This window comes from Chrysochloris asiatica, unplaced genomic scaffold (assembly GCF_000296735.1).
Source record: "Chrysochloris asiatica unplaced genomic scaffold, ChrAsi1.0 scaffold00003, whole genome shotgun sequence".
Classification (NCBI taxonomy): domain Eukaryota; kingdom Metazoa; phylum Chordata; class Mammalia; order Afrosoricida; family Chrysochloridae; genus Chrysochloris; species Chrysochloris asiatica.
In genome coordinates, this window is record NW_006408521.1 from 45,379,325 (window position 1) to 45,396,183 (window position 16,859).

The 16,859-nt window shown below is 39.8% G+C and overlaps 1 protein-coding gene across 1 annotated transcript in view; it reads left to right on the forward strand.

Annotated features, from left to right (window-relative positions):
* The window catches only part of ATRNL1 (attractin-like 1), an 827,041-nt gene extending 818,376 nt beyond the window's left edge, over positions 1-8,665 (forward strand). Inside the window, exon 29 of the mRNA XM_006831380.1 lies at positions 8,541-8,665. Coding sequence (XP_006831443.1) covers positions 8,541-8,665 — 125 coding nt within the window. The remainder of the gene's footprint in view (positions 1-8,540) is intronic.
* Positions 8,666-16,859: the final 8,194 nt, after the last annotated feature.

Genomic DNA, 16,859 nt, shown 5'->3' on the forward strand with positions numbered 1-16,859 from the left:
CTCCGTGCATCATCCTGATGTGGTAAATGGAAATTCCTGTAGACCGCCAGTCTAAAATAATGAATCGTTCCCCCCAGTTAATTGTATTGCTTTGATAGCAAGGAACTATGCTAGGCCTAGAGAACACAGTAAGTGGATTTCTTGAGATGATTTGTGTGGCATTTTGAAAAATGCTCTTCGCGAGTGACTGGATTTTAACGGAACTCTACCAGCAGAAGCGGGTGCCACTGCCCAGCATCTGCCTGGAAAGGAGAACTTCCTTCTGGAGCCAGGGATGTGGGCCATTAACCCGGAAGAAGTTCTCAGGGACCCTCCCCAACCCACCCCTAAGCAACACAATGGAACTAGTGCTGGCTGGTGGTGGTTTTATTGCTACCCGAAGGGGCTTTGAAAAGTGCATTGAAAATGGAATTCAAAGATAATGAAAAATTTCCAGGAACTCTTTGAAAAGCTCCCTTTTGTGTGTGTGTGTGTGTGTTTAATTCAGAAAGCATCTCAAACTAACTTTTCCGTCTTGACTGCAGCATATAAATGTTATGTTAGATAGTGGGGCTGAGGAATACGGTCTTCTGTCAAAGAGCTACTGACTTGGCCTTTCTTTAGGAAAATGTGAATCTCCATCATAACAAAATTGCTGGAGGGCAATGAGAATTAGCCAAAAGAAATTTTTCGTTTTGATTTGTTTTAAATGAGTCACTCCACCACAATTACCACCAACCATCACTGTACAGTTCAGGAGGACTGGACTCTTGTTTTTCAAGAGTATCCATGTTTTCTGCTGTATCCATGCCTCTTGTAGGTTTGAAATAAGGCCTAGCTACTTCTGTTTTAAGGCGCTCTGGTAGCAAAGTGGTTACGAATCGGGCTGCTAACCTCAGGGTCAGCAGTTCGAAACTACCGGCTGTTCCACGGAAGAAAGTTGAAGCTTTCTGCTCCCGTAAAGATTTACAGCCTCAGAAACCCTGTACAGGGTCGCTATGGGTCGGAACCGACTCCACGGCACATCACAACACTTCTGTTTTGCTTTTGTTGCTGTTGTTTTCCTTTTTTATCCCCTCTCTCGTACTTTATAAGTTCTCCATACATTAAAGAGTCCTGGCATGGTGATGTTGGATAAGTATTGGACTGCTAACCTCAAGGTCAGCGGTTCAAACCCACAAGCTGCTCCTTGGAAACCCTATACAGGATTGTTATGCCTCAGAATTGTCCCGATGGCACTTAACAACAACAACCATACTTTAAAGTTGATTCAGGCTCTTAGCAACCCAGTATTATATTTCCAAGTTGGAAACCTTTATGGGAGCATAAAGTCTCATCTTTCTTCCGAGGAGTAGCTGGTGGCTGTGAACCACCAACCTTGTGGTTAGCAGTCTAGTGCTGAAACCTACAGCACCTCACCAGTGCTCAGATATTAAAACACAAAGAAATGCAAAAATAATTATGAAATTTATTATTAACAACTTGACACTTAGGTGTCCACACACACACGCACTTGTATGACTAGTGTGCCATAACTAAATGACAGGATTTATAAAGAAGAACCGCTCTTGGTGGTGCCATAAGCTGTGTTGTTCCTTGAAGGACCCAACCTTAAATGTGAATAAAGCATCATTTGGCCCATCCAGAAATGAAGGCCAGGGCCAAGTAGTCCTCAGAGCCCTCTATGTGACTTTATGTGGTGAATACCCAAATATTGCCGCTTGGAGGAAGGCACGCTTCCTACACACATACGGCCATTTATGCAGCATCTGAAAATGCATAAGGGTAGCAGAGATCGGGAGGTCATCACAATGTTTGGTTCTGTTGTGCATAAGGTCTCTATGAGTCTGGACTTGATGACACCTAGCCACAACAATAGCCTAGGTGTCTTAGTTACCTACTGCTGTAACAGAAACACCACAAACCAGTGGCTTTAATGAACCGAAATGCACATTTCAAAGTTTAGGAAGCTAGAAGTCCACATTCAGGGTGCCAGTGTTGGTCTCTCTGCCAGTTTAGAGGAGAGATTCAGCTCCTAAGAGATCCTCATATGGCTTGGCATCTCCGTTCTCCCATCTCTGCTGTACTAGTTGGTTAAATGCATCCTTCACGGGTGAAATCTCCATAGCAAAAGATTCTGTAGACACCTTCTTGGTGTAAATTCTAGAATGTGCATCTTTTGTTTGTACAACTTTCTCTAAACTTTTAATGTTTAACTTTCAGTTTGCAGAGTTCATTTTTAAATCCATGTCTTTCCTCTCCATTGTGCTCTAAGAGGCAAAGAGAAACCACACGGCCCATTGCTGTCAAACTGAAAATAAGCATGGTTTGCAATTTTATTTGTAAATGAAGAGCTAAAAATATGGCTTATAATTTATTATTTTCAACTGGATCTGCTTCCAAGCTTAAGAATCATTAGCAAGTCCAGGATATATTGTGAGAAACAATACTTTAGTTTAGCTTTGGACTTTGTATACCCTGAAATATAAAGATACTATGACAGTTTCAGATTAGCACAAACTTTCCTGCTTTGGCAATTCAAAATGTTTACTTTTCTTCTGGCACGATCTTTTCTGTGAGGAAAGGACCATTTGCAACCATATGTAAATGGAAAAGAGAGTATTTTTCCGAGGTTATACGGTAGTTTAATGAATAAAATGATCTCACATTGGATGATTGATACTGAAATGGCTATAAGGGGACTCATTGTCCACTTTGAAGGAAGAGATAGTGTTTGTCATACTTGGTTGTCTCTGGATAAAATGGAGCCAGGAATGAGATAGCAGAAGGTTGCAAATTAGGATAGCAGCATGCCTAGAGATCTGTGGAAACTTAAGGTCAGCCTGAACTAGGTTTTAGTTAGTTACCATAACCCATGGAGCCCTGGTGTGATACTGGACTGTGATAAGTACTGGACTGCTAATCACAAGGTTGGCAGTTCAAGTCCACAGCCCATTACTTAGAAACCCTATGTTTGTTGTTGTTGTTGTTGTTATGTGCCGTGGAGTCGGTTCCGACTCATAGCGACCCTGTACAGGGTTTCCGAGGCTGTAAATCTTTACGGGAGCAGAAAGCCTCATCTTTCTCCCGCGGAACAGCCGATAGTTTCGAACTGCTGATCAACCCTATACAGGGTTGCAATGAGTTAGTACCTACTCTATGGCACTTCAAAACAGCAACAACAACCATGGGCCATGGATTCCTGGTGTGGCAGTGTAGGATAAGCACTGGACTGCTAACTATAAGCTAGAAAGTTTAAAGTCACCAGCCACTGCTCAGAAACTCTACGCAGGGTGACTCACAGGCAATTAACACCAACAATAATAATGGCCCATAAGGAGCACTGGTGGTACTGTGGGATAAGCACTGGACTGCTAACCACAAAATCAACAGTTCAAACTCTCCAGCTGCTCTAAGGGAGAAAGATAAGACTTTCTACTTCCATAAAGATTTACAGCCTTGGAAATGTTATGCAGGCTTACTATGAGTCCGAACCCACTCGATAGCATTTTAACAACAACATCATCACCCGTGGATTTGTAAATAATGGGCTTCTGCTCCATCAGCTAAATAAATAGTAAAATAAGTATTTCCTGCCGCCGAGCAAGTGGTTAAAAGATCTACCAAGCAGACTTCCAAATTTCATATGTCCTCTTTGAAGGTCAAAGACACAATTTTTATTTATGCTTTGAACCTTGGAACTACCATTAATTCTCTTGGAAATTCTAGATAATATTTAATATACTGAAAGAATACATTACTTTACAAACCCCAAAATCACACCTTCTGTCACTGAGTCAATTCTAATACATAGTGATTCTATGTAGAGTTTCTGAGACTGTAGAACTTTACTGAAGCAAACAGCCACATTGTTCTCACATGGACCAGCTATTAGGTTTGAACCTCCAGCTTAACCTAACCCACAGCAACTTTTTTTTTTTTTAAGGCTTTCTGCTCCTGCAAACATTTACAACCCTGGAAACCCTACACAGGGTTTCTATTAGTCAGAACTTACTTTATAGCACTTAACAACAATAGCAATATTATTTACTTACTTTCCTAGATTTGGAGCTATTTAACCAAATGGAAACTTTACACTTGCTTAAGACACGATGGCTTAGAACAGGGGTGGGAAATGTCCAGTCAGCGAAATCATTTGGTCTGGTCCTGCCAAGGCAACTGCAGTTCCAGCCTTCATGTTGTTTTTATTAAGTACCGTGGAGTTGGTTCCAGCTCATAGCAACTCTGTATAGGGTTTCCAAGGAGTTGTTGGTGAACTTGAACTGCTGACCTTGTGGTTGAAACCAACCTTGCAGTCCAGCACATTAACCTGCAGCTCTACACCAGGACTCTAGCCATCGCATTGGTGGTGGTGGTGGTGGTGGTGGTAAATGCCACCAAGTCAATTCTGGCTAATAATGACCCTGTATAAAGTTTCTGTCAAGCGTGAACTGCCGACCTTGAGGTTCAAATCAGCTGTTAGTCTAGCACATAAACCCACAACACCACAACAGTTCTCCATCCATCACAGGGGTGAGTTAATTAAATACTTGACCAAATGTGTTGTTGTTAGGTGCTCCACACAACTCTTAAAAGGTAACTTTGGAAACTCATCAACTTGGCCAGTCATTATTGTAATTTTGTTAATCCCTTTCTAGCACCACCAATTCGCCATAAATCCCTGCTCTTATGTTTTCAAACTTATTCAGCACGCCACTTGTCTTTTACAATGTATATATGCTTCGATGTGCATCTACATTCACATTTACAGGGGCTTCAAAAAAGTTCATGGAAAAATGGAATTAAAGATAATGGAAATTTTCCACTAACCTTTTGAAGCCCTGTCATATTTCATCGGATCCTGTATTTTCCCTTAGATACCAGTTTTTTGTTTTTTTTTTCTTGCCCTTGCCAATTGTCTTAAGTATGTGACTTATTTCTGTCTGTTGGCCACACTTCCTCTCACTCCATTTAGGCTTCTATCCTTTGTTAAAACCTGCAATGACTCAAGAACTCCAGAATCGTCTTTGAAGAAAGCTAATTGCCACAGTCACAGGTTTGGTGACCTCTCTGCCCTGTTTGGTACTGTTTCAGACTCCTTATTCCCCGGCCTCCCTTGAGTCACACAGTCTACACTGGTCTCTAGACTCATTTACGTTCTACCTACAAGTGTCCATTTTCTTTCGTTGGCATTTCTTTCTGTTCTTACATCTCCGGAATTATGTTCTTGCTGGGCTGTCTTTGAGATTTCCTGAGAATAATCTACCCCACAAGAATTATGCAATGATCATAGAAAAAGAGATGAAAAAGTTAGGCCTTGTTCTAAAGCAGTGTGAGAGATGTCCTTGAGAAATCAGGGGTTGGGCCAGCTCCTTCAGAGTCAAGTATCCCAAGATCTTAGAGAAAGGAAGATACACCAAAAGTCTTTTGGTGATCTCCTCTTCTTATTATTATTTTTAAAAAATTATTGTGAATTGAGTGACGCTTTACAGACAAGATCATCAGTTTGACATTCAGCGAATCAGGCATTTTGTTTCATCTCAATGATTGCAATCCCCTCCATGTAACAACAGTTATCCTGCTTCCGTCCTGTGGTTTCTGTTTCCATTCCACACAGCTTCCCACCCTTTCTCAACTTTGCCCTTTTGATATTGAATGATTGCCCCCTTAGATGCCGATCTACTGCTTGGCTGAAAATTGGGCCATGAGGGTCAGTTCCTTTCCAGATTTGTAGGGTGGTCATGGACTATGATCGTGTGTTCTGAACATTAAGCCCAATCTTTTTTGTTTGTTTGTTATAATTTTGAGTCTTGTTCCACATTTTTTCCCACTCTATCCAAGACCTTCTAATGCAGTTGGCAGTGGTAGCCAGTCACCATCTAGTTCTTCTTATCTCAGAGTCATGGTGACTGATGTTCATCTGCTCTACTGGTCCATTGGACTAATGAATTCACAACATCTTCAAATTTTTAATCACTCTTCCTTCTTCTGTTCCTATAGAGACCAATAGTTTCACCCTAGATGGCCGCTCATGAGTTTCAAGATCCCAGTCACGATTTACCAAAATAGGATGTAGAACATTGTCTTTGTGGACTGTTAAGCCAGTTGACCATGGTGTCCCCTGAGACTATGGTCCTGAGCCTGTAGGTCCAACAACTCATTGCCTTAAGATGTTTGATAACTATCTAAGAAGATTTTGTTGTTGTTTTGTCTTAATCATTTTGTCCCCTGTATGCTTCACCACATTCATAGGTGTATTTGCAACAAAGGTAAATACCCATGTGGTAACCTCTTCTTACAGGAAACCAGAAATCTAACATCTTGGTTTATTGTGGTGACTTGGTCCTTTTTATTATGTTGTTTTTAAGTTCCATGTAGTGGGTTCCAATCCATAGTGATCCTATGCAGGGTTTCTAAGGAGCGTCTGGTGAACTTGAACCACCGACCTTGTGGTTCAAACCGACATTGCAGTCCAGCACATTAACCCATAGAGCCATGCCAGGACTTACCTGACTGAGGAATTGTATGCAATTTAACAGAAATTTAATGATTCATGTGTAGCCATGATATGCCAGGGTATTTGGGTAAGCCAGTGCTTATACAAATTTAGGAAAGTCTTGAATATCTTTGAGCATCTCACTGATGTCCTTGTCCAGCAATGGACTGAGTTTGTAACAGAAAAATAGTTTTGGCTTAATTACCTATAAGAGCTACCCACTGTCATTGAGTCAACTTTGATTCATAGCTTTAGGGTTCCCAAGACTGTAAATCTGCACAGGAGCAGATAGCCTCATCTTTCTCCCACAGAATGGCCATTGGGTTTGAACCACTGACCTTGCCATTAGCAGCCCAACACCTAGCCCATAACCCCACCAGAGTCATTGTTTTGTGGTGATATTCTAATGCTAATACTATAAATCCTTTTCTTATATTTAGAACATTTATCAGCTAATTTTTTTGTAAAAACTGTCTCTTTTCCACATCCACTTAGCCATAGTACAGAGTATTCCTGGGTGCTTTCATTCTTCTTCTTAAAAACGGTTTAAGAAAATGAAAACATAAACCCACAGACTCAGAGAAAATATTTGCAAAACACATTTGATAAAGGGTTTATATCCAAATTAGACAAAGAACTCTTACAACTCAACAATAAGAAAAAGAGCTCTAATTAAAAATGTGCAAACTATCTATACAGATGCCTCACCAAAGGATATCAGTGGTGATGTGACACCAAAGTCACAGATCACAAGTAAGCAAACGAACAGGTGCTCAACATGATATGCCATCGGGAAACTGCAAAACAAAACAACGGTGACATACCTCTACATACCTATCTGAATACCTGAAATCCCAGACTCTCATAACACAAAACGTTGGTGAGGATTTAGAGCAACAGGAATTCTCATTCATTGCTGCTAAGCCTACAAAATGGTATTGCCACTCTTGAAGACAGTATGGAAAGTTCTTACAAAGCTAGACATAGACTTAGCATACAACTCATGTACCATACTCCTAGGTATTTACCCAAGTGAATTGAAAACTTATGTCTACACAAAAACCGGAACATGAATGTTTATAGCAACTTTATTGATAATTGCCCAAACTTAGAAGCAAAACATGATGTCCTTCAATGGGTGAATGGGTAAATTAGTTGTGGTACATCCATAAAATGTATAGTGGAATACTATTCAACCATCAAAGGAAGTGAGCTATCAAGCCATGAACAAACATGGAGACCCCTTAAATTCATATGGCTAAGCAAAAGAAGCCAGACAGAAAAGACAACACACTGTCTGATTCCGAGTAATATGGCATTTTGAAAAACAGGAAGCTATATTTTTTTTAAATTGTGGGGCTCCAGAAAGGAAGGGAAATAAATGGATGGAGGGAGCACAGGGCATTTTTAGGGTATTGACATTACTCTGCATAATACTATAATGGTGAACATATGGCATGTGCTTTTCAAAATCCATAGAGCAGCAGAACACAAAGAGTGATCCCTAATGTACATTATGGACTTTAGTTAAAAATAATGCATCAATATCAGTTCATCAGTTATAACAAATGTACCATTCTTATACAAGATGTTGATAATGGGCAGGGGGAGAGTATTGGGAATGCTTTGTGCTTCCTGAGTATATTTTCCATAAACCAAAAAGTACTCTAGAAAAAATAAAAGTTATCAAAAACTATCTATCTGTGGGATTTAATTCCATAAACACAAACCAAATCAAAAAGGTAATGCTGAAAAGTCATTGCACATCCAGAACTAACTTGTGTTCAGACATAGAAACTAAGGTGTGGGATCCTAACCACAACTGAATGTGATATTTTATCAAACACTGAATATGATTTTCTGCAGTCAGCATTAATGACCATTTTAGATCCTTGTTCTTCCTTTGCAGAGTTTTGTGTCCAAGTTAAGAAACATCTTTGATAAAGGGCAAAGTGCTTGATGACAGAATGGAAAATACTACCAAACAGGGTGCTCAGCCACTCACCTCACCCTCCCATAAATATATAACCAAACACTGAAAACTCCCTTTCTGTTTTCCTTGCAGGCCTCGCCATCGCCAGTGCCCTAATAGACATTTCACAACAGAAGCCTTCAGATAGTAAAGACAAGACTTCGGGAGTTCGAAACCGAAAGCCCCACCTCTCAACACGTCAAGGAACTTGTGTCTGAGACACAGGGACACTCCTATCTACTCCTGGTGGTCGGCGCTGTAAATGACTTCCATTAACCTGCTCCACAGCCTTGGTTTTTATGGGGCAGACCTCTGTTTGAATGGTCCCCTCTGAATGGGCAATGATCCAAGTGGCCATAGAATGCCATGAGTCGGGCTTGTTTAAAAGTAGCAGTGTTGATGGTCACAGGTGATGGTGTCCATTTCTACGATGATCTTAGACTCATCACAGATAACTTTAAAACTCCTCTTGGGAAACAAGATGTATATCATTTCTTAATGTGGATGAAAACTATGTAATTCAGATGAACTGAACTGTTTATATTCCGAGATATTAAAGAAAGACATTTTATAATGCCTGACTGTTGAAAACTGTACAGTTTTTGCTTATAAGGAAACTTAAATTACCTAAGAACAGGAGATCAACAAATTGCAATGACTTTAAATGCTGTTTCAGCTCATTGTAAATGTGAAAGGTTTTAATTTAGTAGGTTTAGGTAATGTATTTAAATATTTCACATGACAGGATCATGTACAAACTCAGTCTGAGGACATGACGATTTTCTACCCAACTGGAATACAGACCAATATAAGTCACTTTGGAAGGACAGTGTGTGAAACTTCACGGGAGGTTTATTAGAATTCTGAGTGAAGAGGACATTCCTGTCATCTATGCCAACTGCTTAACTCATTATCACAGCCGTTAGAGCATGAAGAAACCCATCCAGCATCAATTTTTCCCCTCCTTCCAAAAACAGCCTCCGGTACCACATACCCGACCAACGCTAAAATAGTTATTTTACAGTGTTCAAGCTTCTGCTTCAGTATGGTAATTTTATAATTGCCTAGGAATCATTGGATCAGATCAAAGTGATCCATTTACATTTTTATAAGAAAAGATCCTCTTCTAGCTGCTACGATTTTATCTACCTTCACAACGGTTATGAAAAGTATTTCAGAAGTGACATCTCCCAAGATATAATGTGATCCAAGTTCCTTCCGGCCAATGACGTTGCTGAGACTATCAGGAGAGATGAGTATTTACTGGCAAGCATCAACAGTATTCGTATTTCTGACATGAACACATCAGTGTCATGAAAGAAAGTCTCTCGTTTCAAAAATAAGTTTCTTGTTGCCCGTGTTCACCATAAATGTCTGAATGATGGCAAAAAGGAAAACTGATATACCACAGCTTTCATATTGGAATATAAAATCAGTTGTATCCTATTATTGAGAAAGATTGGCTGAAGTCCAGTAGTATTGGCAAATCTTGATTTGGAATCACAGTTTCTTAACTTCAGGGTGACAGTAGGAGAGATGGAGAGAACCGTGTCAGGTATCCAAAGCTGTTATATACAATATACTTTTTGTTCAATATGAAAGCCATTTAAAAATACTTGATGTTTAGTACTTTCCATGTTCTTTGGATTTTCTGGAAGGTAATGACACTCAACTGTTTACAGCTAATGCATAGTTACTTGCATGTCATGGTTGTGCAGTAGCCGAATACGACCCTCTTGTGATATCAGTGTTAATTTCATAATGCCATTTATACATAGCTTAATTTGATGAAGATTGAATGTAAAATATAACCGGAATGAGCATTCAATATGTAGTTGCATCTGATATAAGACTGCTAAGTTGCATCTAACCATGACTGTCATTTTTTTATCATTAGGCATTTATGAAGTATTATATATATTCCTTATGTTGGCATGATCATTTTGCTATTTCCCATGCGTTAAAAATAAGACTAACTCTTAGAGTAATTGTATCTCTAGCCTGTGGAGTTGTTCTGGGAGGTGATGAGGCTGGTTATTTTTACCTTCCTATGACAGTTTCTCTCTCAATCAAAGAAACAGTGAGGTAAGTTTATAAATGTCTCCTAAAAACAAATAAGGACTTTTATCAGCTTCTTTTTGGACCCTTTAAATGTTGATTTTTCTCATGGAAAAATAAATTGACAAATACGGTGATTGCAAAAATATAAGCATTGAAAAACAAAACCACTGTGCAATCTGTTTAATTCTGTAACAGTTGTCATGAAAGAAAGCTTATATAACAAAATGACTTTTAAAAAACATACAGAGTTGTATGTAAAGTCTATTTCTACTATATTTTTAGAGGCTAAGCAAACAGTATATCTCTCTGTCAGAAATATCAAGCTTCATCCACCCTGATTTCTATGGGTTCTTAAAACTTGAAAGTTTTAGAGAATTATGGGGTATCATGCAATGTTAAGTTAAAGTCATACTATACCTTTCTGGGCCAAATATTGCTAACTCTGTGACTAATTATGCAATATATTCTCAACTTATCAAAGCTTTTCCTGGCAATAAAATTCTTCGCCCTCAGGTGAAGCAGATTGAAAAGACTTCTGGAATACTCACTTTGAATCTGTGTCTTCAGTTTTTGTTTTTTCAGATCCCAAATGTTTTAAATTTGAATGCTTTCATTATGTTTTTTAAAAAAACCAAAGACATCACCAACCACTGTTGTTGTTAATGCCATCGAGTCGGTTATGATACATAGCGACCCTGTATAGGGTTCCGATGTGCAGCTGGTAGGTTTGAACCTCCGACTTTAGGTTAACAGTCCAGTGCTTATCCTACAGCGCCACACCAGAATTCCACCATGGGGATAGCACTTGATAATCTTGAGTACCACATTACTGCAAGTATTGTTAACTCCATTTGAGTCAATTCCGAGGGTTTCCAAAGAGCAGCTGGTGGGTTTCAACTTTGTTGTTCACAGTCCAGTGAGTCCAACCAGGAGTCCAACCATAAGCATATGCAAATATCAAGGGTGAGTCAAAAATTATCCACACACTGACTGTAGAATTTATTTTAATCAACTTTCAGAAAAGACAAATACATAATTTTTTAAAAAAAAACATCTTCTTGCTTTTCAATATACATTGTCCATCTATCAACAAGCTTTCACATTCCCTTATTACAAAATGTTTTAGGCTGAGTTTTAAGCAACGCATGTACCGTTGTCTTTACTTCTTCATCAGAGGTGAATCTTCATCCTCAAAGAGTTGCTTTCGGGGGGACCAAACAGGTGAAAGTTCGATGGAGCAAGATCAGGATTATAGGGAAGACGCTTTAACACCTACAAGTTGCTGCAGAGTGTCAAGAGAGTGGGCAGAGGTATGAGGACGTGCATTGGCATGCAAGATCGCAACATCCTTGGATAGCAGTCGTCTGTGTTTAATCCAAAGTTTAAATTTCAGTTCTTCAGTGAGCATCTCACTGTAATGAGCACTGTTGATTGTTGAGCCTTTTTCCTGATAGTGTTCCAATACTAGCCCTTGAGAATCCCAGGAAACTATAAGCATCAATTTTCCAGTGGATGGTTGAGTCTTGTATTTTTCTCGGCCGGCAATTGAGGATGTTTCCATTCCATACTCAGCAGTATACTCTCAGGCTCATAGTGATGAATCCATGTCTCGTTACCAGTAACATTTTTGTAAAAGAAACTCTTATCTTCCTTCAAGTATCAGTCCAGATTTTGTGTGCACATGTCCAAGTGCTTCTGTTTATACTAGGTACCCATCTTGCACAAAACTTTTCAAAACCCAAGTCAGTCATGGATTATTTCATAGTCAGAATCATGGCTGATATACAAATGATTTGCCACATAATCTATTGTCACTCATCTATTTGACAGAATCATTTCACATGCACGCTCAACATTGTCATCAACGGTGGATGTAGACAGGTATTTTGATCTAGCCAGAATGCAGATAATTTTTGACTCATTCTCATACTATTCAAGAAGTTAGCAGTTAAATGACTGGGTCTCTTGAAAAGTTTGTCTTAATGAAATTCTGAGCGTTTCCGTTTAGAATAACTGAAAAATCCCTAGATTCTAAGAGTTTTTATTTTGTATGAAAAATGTGGAAATATAGTAAAGATTTTTTAAAGTAACCTAGGGACATTGATTAGAAAACAGAGAATTCTTGTTGGCAGAGAGACCCATGCTTATAGATTGGTTTAATAAACTTCAAGTGGGTTGGGATTTCCTTAATTCCTTTAAGTGGTGCATTCCATTTTAGTGATTCATAAACAGAAGGAAGATAGATGCCATATGCCTAGGAAAACATCAAATGAGAAATATTTAAATATGTAATTGTCATGATCTTGAACTTCACAGCAATACGCAGAATGATACAGGTGACTTCATGACTGTTATCCATGCAACTGGGTCATTTCAAGTGCAGACAAGTGGATGCATGGGTAGGCGGGAGAATGGACTTTGAAACCAGCTTTCAGGTGTGTGGCTGCAACCAAATTTTGGACCTTTTTGAGACTCCAACTGTCCTTCTGTTAAGGAAGGTGATGGTAACAGTTGGAAGGTGTAAAGGAAGAAGGTAATAAACAGAGTACACGCATCAGGCCCTGGATTGATCCTGCAGCTACCTGGCCACTTTTTCATAAATCCATTTATTCATTTGAACAAATCTATATTGGAAGAAGGATAGCTAAAATGTTCCTTAGAAGCCAGGATGGTGAGACTTCATCTCTCCTACTTTGGACACATTATCAGAAGGGACCAATCCTTTAAGAAGGACATCATGTTTGGTAAAGTGGAGGGTTGGCGGAAAAGAGGAAGACTCTCAATGAGATGGACTGGTACAATGGCAACAGCATGGCTCAGGTACAATGGCTGAGGCATACCAACAATGGTACAATGGCTCAGGCATACCAACAATTGTGAGGATGGCGCAGGGCCAGGCAGTGTTTCATTCTGTTATGGATAGGGTTGCTGTGAGTAGGAACTGGCTCAATGGTACCTAGCCACAACAACATCTATTAATTACCCATCTTTGCACTGTAGGTAAAAGACAGATGTTGTTAAGCGTCACATAGTTCTGACTCATAGTGACCTTGTATAGGATTTCTGAGGCTTTGAATCTTTGTGGGAGCAGAAAGCCTCAGCTTTCTTTTGCAGAATGATTGGTGGGCTCAAACCACCGACCTTGTGGTTCTCAGTCCAGTGCTTATAATATCGAACACCGTGCTCCCAAAAGATGGATAGGTTTTTGCAAATGAAGATCCCAAGAAAATGTCAAGAAACTACATTTCTAAGATGTTGTTGTTGTTAGGTGCCATAGCATTGGCACTGACTCAGAGTGACCCTATGCACAACACAATGAAACACTGCCTGGTCCTGGCCAACCTCACTATCGTTGCCATGCTTGATCCCACTGATGCTGCCATTTTGCCAATCCATCTCACTAGGGGTCTTCCTTTTTTTCTCTGACCCTCCACCTTATCAAACATGATATCTTTCTCTAGCGACTGGTCCCTCCTGGCAATATGTCCAAAGTATGAGATACGAAGTTTGGCCGTCCTGGCCTCCAAGGAGCACTCTCGCTGCACTTCTTCCAGAGCAGGTCTATTGGTTCTTTTGGCAGCCCATGGCACTTTCAATATTCTCCTCCAACACCATCATCACTCAAAAGCATCAATTCTTCTATGGTCTTCCTTATTCACTTGCATATGAGGTTATTGAAAATACCATGGCTTGGGACAAGCACACCTTAGTTTTCAAGCTGACATCTTTGCTCTTCAAAACTTTAAAAAAGCCTTGTGCAGGAGGTTTGCCTAATGCAATACGTCATTTGATTTCTTGACTGCTGCTTCTGTGAGTGTTGATAGTTGATCCAAGAAGTCCTTGACAACTTCAATCTTTTCTCCATTGATAAGAATGTTGTTTATTGGTCCAGTGGTGAGGATTTTTGTTTTCTTTACATTGATATGCAATCCATACTGAAGGCTGTGGTCTTTGATCTTCATCACTAAGTGTTTTTAAGTCCTCTTCACTTTCAGCAAGCAAGGTTGTATCATCTGCATATTGCAGGTTGTTAATGAGCCTTCCTCTAATCCTTATGCCATGGTTTTCTTCATATAGCCCAGCTTCTCAGATTATTTGCTCAACATACAGGTTGAATAAATATGGTGAAAGAATACAACCCTGTCACACACCTTTCTTAATTTTAAACCATTCAGTGTTCCCATGCTCTGGTCCATGTACAGACTCCTCATGAGCACAATTAAGTGTTCCAGAATACTCATACTTCATAATGTTGTCCATAGCTTGTCATAATTCACACAATCAAAAGCCTTTGTGTAGTCAATAAAACACAGGTAAAAATCTTTCTGGCATTCTCTGCTTTCAGCCAAGATCCATCGGATATCAGCAATAATATCCCTCATTCGATGTCCTCTATGATGCAGGGATTTCTAAAAGAGCTCTTCTTGGTATTTGGGTCAGTAGAGGCTTTAGCACTTTCTGAAGCATAAACGTTTTCATTCATTTTCAAATGGCTATTTGATGACACTTAGGCTCATCAGTTGTCACTTTTTACAAACGTACAAAACAAGAGGTCAGCCCTTATATTTTGGTATCATACATGGTGAATCTTTTCTCGTTGAACATAGAACTACCATTTGAAAAGTGTTTTCCATAAAAAGTGTCCACAAAGGAAAACTGATGCAATGAACTAATTCCACCTACATGCATTTTTAAAAATCAACTTCCAAAGCCCATTTGCCATTTTATTGGGTCTACTAGAGCTTCTTTGACAACAAGAATCACCCAGGGAAGCACAGAAAAGTGTGGATTTCAACTTTGCCTCCAGAGATTCTGATTCAGAAGGACTGGTGTGGCCCCTGGAGATCAATCTGCTTTACAAACACCTCCGATGTGACCCTGCTGATCAAACAAGGTAGGGAAAGTGCACTGGGCCAAAGAGCAGCTTCATCTACCTTTAAAGCAACTTTTTTTTTACGTTTTTATTGTGAACTGAGTGATAGTTTACATGGGAGAACATCGGTTTTACACTCATCGTTTCAATGCAATGATTACAATCTCCTCCGTGCATCATCACTCAACAGTATTTGCTTCTATTCCCTTTGTTTTCGTTTGTTTTTGGAGGGGGTGTAGGCGGTGTTTGTACACAAAAACACTTAGGAATATATAACCATTTAAACAACCAAAGGGTACAGTCTTCAAGTCTGCCTCCTGGCTGTCAGCACACAGCCTTTCTCTTTCCATGAGTCTAGAATCCTCAGCTTCTCGACTCCTCCAAACCTAGAGTGACTTCTTTACATGACCAAGTTATCACCTTGATTCCCAAATGCTTTCAGTAATTTCCCCAGGAATACCAGCCTGGTAGGTGCTATAGCAGTGTTTTCATTAGAGCATGCATTTGACATTTTTTGTTCTGTCACAATTTTAAGCAAAACATTGGAACCGGAACTACAGTCACTATGTATGTACATAGGTGTGCACAACACTGTTCAAAACAGATTGTGTGAAAGTTCAAACCTGCTTTAAAAATACATTTTATGATACATGTGCTAGTCACTGGAGATTTAGTCACTGAAATAAAAACATTGGATGTTCCAACCCCTATTGACAAATGCAGCTTTTAAAAGAAGAAGAGAAGAAAAGAAAAAAAAACACCCAAGATTATACAGAAAAAAGCCTATGAGAACTGGGAAAAAACTCTCTCCCATCGAAACTTTGTTAACAGAATTTGTTGTTGAATTTCCTCGTCTTACATACATTTTTCACTCTTTCCCTCTTCCTTCAGTATTTGTTGGCCATTCCTCGATTCTCTTTGACTGGCATGCCGAGCACTACATCATCCCTTCGTGGAAAAGGATGGCCAAATGTAGAAGAGATGGAAAAGCCAGGACTCCAGATATGAGGGTGTCTGCCTTGGGTCCTGGGTTCTGTGTTCACATAAAGTCTTCTACAATAAAAGTCAGCTTTCTGGGATGGATGCAGCTGTGCCATGGCTGAGGAGTTATCTAAGAACAGCTTCTTGTTCTTTGGCAAATGTCAGGTTTGGTCCCCAAGTCTCTAGCTGGGTGCTTTGTCAGTGGGGTTGCTGTGCTGGGCCTCTTCCAGGTGTGGCTGGGAAGGGGCAGGCCAAAGAGCATCTTAACTTCTCTCCCTCTCCAATTCCCACAACCCCTCTGGGCTCAGGGCCTCTGGCATAGGATGGTGGTCTCCCTCTCCTAGTTCACCCTATACCCCACTTCCCAGGAGGTCAGGGAAGGGACTAGGATTAATAGATCCAATCAGAAATGGGGCACTGAGAAATGACACCAAGAAGGTTTCAACAGCCTAAAATGAAATGCACTAGACTGAGAACCACAAGGTTGGCAGCTCAAA